We start from the raw sequence: 5728 nt of genomic DNA, 5'->3' as shown, positions 1-5728 counted from the left end.
TATGTTCTATCTTGATACTTTAGAACAGGGTTTCCCCAACTTTTTCAGGCTGGTGCCCCCTTGGCTTCAATATACAATTCAAGAAACCCCTTCCCGCATTTACACATATAAGTTTTTCAATTATCCATTGCCGTTGTCTCCAATTTCAAGATAGACAGATGAAGTAGGACTTATACAATGTACCCAAAGTCCAAAGTTCAAGATATCACACAAAGATTTTTGACTACAAAAAAAGTATTTGACTTTTATCCAGTGTTATGAAATAAGGTGAAAATATATTTTATTGCTTTTCCACCATCATATTTGGTAGAATGGGCCCGTAAGTGTAATTACTTTGTTTTTTTAATCAAAGGAACAAGTTTAGAATTACTGTCCCTGGAGATAAGCACGCGCTCCAAGGGTTATCTTAGAAGACGTTCACGAATATGTTATTCTTTTAATAAAAATATATTAATATTATTTTTTCAATACAGTTTGTATGAGTAAAAATCTACAATAATTTATTCATAATTGTACAATTAATAAAAATTTAAGACTAAATAAGCTGCAATAAATTACAAATATATATAGTTTACATTAATCATTTCAAAAATAGATGCACACACCAGAAAAATTAATGTTTACTACTTAAACATTATCAGATTGAAGTTTGGCAATTTTTTTAGATTTGAGCTTCCCATCTTTTTGAGGAAAGGAATATGAGGTGCAATGCAGATACTTACATCGAACTTCTAGTCCAGATAAAAGTTTGGGGAGAGCGTTGTTTTTACTCAAAACGGAGCTCAGTGGCATTGCTCTGCTAATACCCAGCCTTCCTGAGAGACAACTGTTTGGACTTTTGTGACTTCAACATGTGGCCGCTCTCCTCTCTAGATGCGAACCTCTTGGACTCCTCTATCTAGCACGTCTAGACGAGAGGGTGTGTGCTACTCCTCACAGGAGTGTCCAGTATCTAGAGGCTTCCTTCAAGAAGGAATGGACTAAACTTGAGTCTGACTACATAGTCAAGGCCTGCAAGAGATTTAGGCCTTTTATTGAAGTAATTAATAAAGTTGAGGGCTCACATAGTGAATAAAAGTTGTGGCGAGCACTATTTTCAGAGGATTTTGTTAAATAAATGACCTCAAAAAATCTCTTGTTTAAATTTTACTCTCGAAAATAAAATGTGCACAAGTATATAAGATCAACCCTGTCAATTAATAACTATCTTTAGAAGTTTCTATCATTTTTGAACTGTCTAATTAATAAAATAAAGTAGTTTAGAATATACTTATAAAAAGTATTCTATTTTTAAATTAAATTAGTATAATTTAATATTTATCATAGATAACGAGGAGACATTTTATTATTCTTGAGATGTGAAAAGGTAACTTCATTGTTAAATAGAATAAATACTCGATTCGAATTAATATAACATTATTTATGCTATTTTGTATTAACATTTTACATTAATGATATTGTACAGTATACCCATAAAACCCCATAACTATTCATTTAAATATTTAGGAAAAAGAAAAAAGTGAAATATTAAACTTTTTGGAAAACAATTTCAAAAATCCATAGTTGACAAATTAAAAAAAAATATCGTTTATTTTATTTTTTAAATTTTTCACCAACTTGACATTAATTTAAATCAGCTTGAATGCAGTGATATCCTTAGTTTTTAATTTAAATTATATTAAATTGATGGAATCGGATCAAATTTCAGCTGTCAAATGTTTACTGATACTCTGCTACGGTTCTAAAATTAGAATTATTTTAACAAATATATATTAATTATAACAGTTTAGTGGATGGTTAGGATTTATAAAAGTGAGACAGCATTTTTTTCATCAAAACTTTTACATAAATTTTAAATTTATTTTTTAAATTAAAAAGTTATGAAGATCTTGTTCTTTCATTAATAAAAGCACTTCCATATATTTGATGAAAATAACTTAATATTTTTGTATATATATATATTGTATAATTATAGATATTTAACCTAGTTATTGACTCACAAGTGATTATCTCTTAATTAAGTACTTACCAATGTATGTTGAATGAAGTATCATGGAAACAAAGAAAGAAAATATATAACGCGGCACTTCGTAAGTCGTCAATTTTGATTTGTAATAAACATCCATACTTTTTTTAAATGTTCCTTTCCTAAATAAATTTATTGGGAAAAATTGTTTCATGACGAAAATGTTAATATTATTTGAGTACACCATTGATATTAGTAATAAAAAAATTATCAAAAAAAAAAAAGAAGGAAGACTTGGCGATATTTTGCGTGTCTATTTTCATCCATTTCAGTAGAAAAATCAATGAATCAAGTATACAAGATCGAAATTGTTAAATTTATTTATACACTATAACTTAATACACCAAATAATGCCTGGACCTTATAATTTTTTCCCAGTATAAACTTTAAGATGAAGAAGAAAAGGAAAGAAATTTCTGACAAATAATTTTTCGTTAAATACAATTGAGATAAATATAATGATTTTAACAATTCTCAACGGCACATGGAGAGACTTGACGATCCTCCAAGGTAAGAATAATAATTATGACTGATTGGAGCAATGTATGTAGTACTTATAAATGTGTATGATTAATTATTCATCTGATTCTTCCTCCACTTCTACCTCTTCTTGATAGGAAGATATTTCCAAAGTGTCACTTGATGCCGTACTTCCAGAATAAGATCGGCCTGTATCGAGTAAGTGTGATAATCTTTAATATAAATAAATGAGACAAAAATAAAATCTACCTCTTCGTAGTTGATTAAGTGAGGCCAACATTCGTATCATAAGACCTGCAGGAACAGTGACGGTATCACGGGTCTCTTCCAACATTTTCTCATTTCTCTCCATGATCTAAAACGATAAAAATGTTTTATAGGGGAACTATTATTGATATACATATATGTACAATAGTTTTTCTTACAGTATTGATTTTTTCTTCGTCATATTCTGAGACTTCAGCAAGTGGTGCCCAAAATTTAACATTATAATCAATTCCAGATGTCGCAAGAATAGGATCAAATGGATGGGGTTGAATACAATTGACGACATGTCGGTCTGCTTCCAATAATAAAACAACATTTTCAGACTCTCTGTCCCATCCAAAAATATGGCCACAATCAGACCCAGAGAGTATGTAATTGTTACCCCACCAAGTCGCTTCTTTAATCATGGTGCGAGAGTTCCTATGACCTGTCAATCGTTTATTCATTGCGGGTTGAATAATCACATGACCCGTGTTTATTGTTTCTAAGCCGTTCTCGTCAAACATGTCAGTTTCGTACTCATAGATATCACACTTGGAATCTGTGTCAATGTAAACAGTACATATTTTGAAAGATATATGTAATTAATTAATAAATGTGTAAATCAAGATTTCCCCTACTTACTCCGCACTCGTGTTGGCAAATTTGACTCTACTAAATCATCGTCCGATGGATCTGAAGTACTATTATCGGTAGAAGAGCGACTAGTATTTCTATTGGGCAGTCTGTCATCCCTAGATGCATTATCACTTCTACATATATGAGATGTAAATAAAAATGATCCCTCATTATCCTCCGTATAACCCTTACCTTGAGCTGGATGATGTTGCAGGGGTATCACAGTCTCTGTTTGATGTTGAAGAAGTATTATTTGTACTACTGTTACTACTAGTAGTTGCAACGGCAGCAGCGGTAGATGTGCCACCAGATCGTCGGGCTCTATTTGAAGAAGAAACAGCCATTCTTGAGCGTGCAAGACGGATTGCTTGACCTGCAGAAGGATTATTTAGCATACGTGCTAGAGCATCAGTCATTCTCTGCATCAAATTCATTCCCTGTGGCTCACCTTCTTCCCCAATTCGATTCAATGAGGCAGAGGTTTCTCCAACTTGTTCGGGACGAGCGTTAGGACCTGTATCAGACCAATCTCCTCTTAAACGCAGACGCTTCATGGGAGGAGGTGATCTGAGTTGCCCACATCTCTTTGTACTAGGTCGATCCGAATCAGTGATAGTACCAACCATTAATTTTTTGGTCTTTGAAGGGTCCTGGATCTAAATTAATCAGAAAATATTAGAGTATACATAAATACAGTTAATTTTATACATTACTTCAGGATTAAATAAGTAAATGTAATCGTAGGAATATGAAACGCATATTTCTTGTCCATCCGGTCTATAGTCCACGGACGTGATTCTTTTTTTATTTTCAAGTTGCGGTAAAGAGAATCTAGAAATTAGACTTCTGAGACAGTTCCGTCCGTTATCACTAACACTTAAATTTCTCCTATCATATATCCGAACACATGAATCATTAGAGCCAACGGCAAGATGATGGGGTAATAAAGGGTTAAGAGAAATGGATGTTACTGGATAATTGGAGGATATGATGACATGATCTTTGCAGCGTTCGCAGGAATCGCGTACACGTAGATCAAAGGATCTTACAGTGCCGTCTTCACCACATGATAGAAAAGAGTGGGGCTCTCCAGGATAAGTGAGAACTTCATAAGCTGAATTTCCAATATGACAAGCGAAATGGGAGTGGTAGTCGCTGATTTAAAGAGTAACAAAATACCCATAATAATGATTTCAGAAAAATTAAATTAAGGAGTTGAATAAATAAAAAATTGTTTTTTAGATGTAAAAACAATAGATATTATGAACTATATTCGTTTTGTGGAAGTAATCAAATCTGCTAATTTTCAAAAAAAAAAAATTCAAAACCAAAACTCTGGGTATAAAAAACCGAATCAAATCGGTGAAATAAATAGCACCTCCTCCATCACAAGAGACTATTTTTTGGTCTTCCCCGTCTAGAAATTTAGCCGAGAAAATATTGGATTTGTGTGGCATGTTGATGTCTTCCACGAGTTTGGAGTCGTAGGGAGAGGTAAGTAAAAGGCGATGATCATCAGATCCGCTTAATAAAAGAGTTCCTTTTTGATTCCAGGAAAGGGTATTCACGCATCCTCGATGATAGTCTGCCGTGTCCATGAGAATGAGACGTTGTAGAAAACTCAAATTATCTAAAAAAAGGATTGTGGTTTAAAAAATACTAAAGAAAAAGGCCTCATTTTCACGCACCTTTGGAACGATTAAACAGCCGTGTCCTTAGATTCGAATCCACGTTCCCTCCCTCCAAATATCCATTGAGAGTCCTGGAAAGATTGCTGCGATACATTTTCAAAAAGAGCAGAAAGGAGAATCTTTGATTTAAGTTATAATGACATTTGTGATCACTCTGTCTATAGATTTAATAAATATGAAATAAGAACTAAAGTAATATGAAAGGATGGCCTGAGTCAAGAAAAATGAAAACAAATGATGATATCGTTGTATAAAAGAGAGAAATATTTGTATAATAATATAGGGAAGACGGAGAAAGATTGCCACATTCAGAATATTTTATATTCCTCATTGTTTGAGCCTGAAATCCAGCTCAGAGAATGTGCACAACTTTATTTACGTGATAATTTGAAATCCTCGCAATAAAACATAGCTTTTACAACTCTTCAATATTCCAACCGTGAAATTTGCATTTAAATATATAATATATTCGTATTCCATATTGGTACTTATCAGAACATTTCATAAGGTTGAAGCCCACATAATCCGTGTTATTTATAGTGTTCTATCTGAAACGAAAATCTAAATGCGGCATAGTATTATTTAAAAAGACGTTTAGTATACACAGAATGCTGTAGGTATTGTCACATAAAATCGACTAGTATAT

The 5728-nt window shown here is 32.7% G+C and overlaps 1 protein-coding gene across 3 annotated transcripts; it reads right to left on the bottom strand.

Annotated features, from left to right (window-relative positions):
* Positions 1-2328: 2328 nt before the first annotated feature.
* LOC121125226 (DDB1- and CUL4-associated factor 6) lies at positions 2329-5355 on the bottom strand. 3 transcript variants are annotated; one of them, XM_040720368.2, is made up of 9 exons: positions 5080-5318; positions 4742-5021; positions 4105-4546; positions 3840-4047; positions 3584-3791; positions 3398-3525; positions 2932-3314; positions 2756-2861; positions 2329-2695 (listed from the first exon to the last, which is right to left on the bottom strand). In XM_040720368.2, the coding sequence occupies exons 1-9, from the start codon at positions 5174-5176 to the stop codon at positions 2601-2603; spliced, it is 1947 nt and encodes a 648-aa protein (XP_040576302.1). In that variant the 5' UTR covers positions 5177-5318; the 3' UTR covers positions 2329-2600. The 3 variants fall into 3 exon arrangements, with proteins under 3 accessions (XP_040576302.1, XP_040576303.1, XP_040576301.1); XM_040720369.2 differs by having other exon boundaries at positions 3584-3764; XM_040720367.2 differs by having other exon boundaries at positions 3584-4047; positions 5080-5355.
* Between the last annotated feature and the right edge of the window lie 373 nt (positions 5356-5728).

The sequence above is a fragment of the Lepeophtheirus salmonis genome, chromosome 10 (assembly GCF_016086655.4).
Source record: "Lepeophtheirus salmonis chromosome 10, UVic_Lsal_1.4, whole genome shotgun sequence".
In the NCBI taxonomy this organism is placed as follows: Eukaryota; Metazoa; Arthropoda; class Copepoda; order Siphonostomatoida; family Caligidae; genus Lepeophtheirus; species Lepeophtheirus salmonis.
The sequence above is the reverse complement of the archived record's forward strand: the minus strand, read 5'-3'. Positions and strand labels throughout refer to the sequence as shown.

What these genes read in the sequence shown, in the direction of transcription:
- LOC121125226 (XM_040720367.2), bottom strand. Translation starts at nt 5,176, where the DNA reads ATGTATCGCAGCAATCTTTCCAGGACTCTCAATGGATATTTGGAGGGA. An exon ending in GCTGTTTAATCGTTCCAAAG is followed by an intron (nt 5,022 to 5,079) that starts GTGCGTGAAAAT and finishes TCCTTTTTTTAG; the next exon opens with ATAATTTGAGTTTTCTACAA. An exon ending in TATTTCACCGATTTGATTCG is followed by an intron (nt 4,547 to 4,741) that starts GTTTTTTATACC and finishes TCTTTAAATCAG; the next exon opens with CGACTACCACTCCCATTTCG.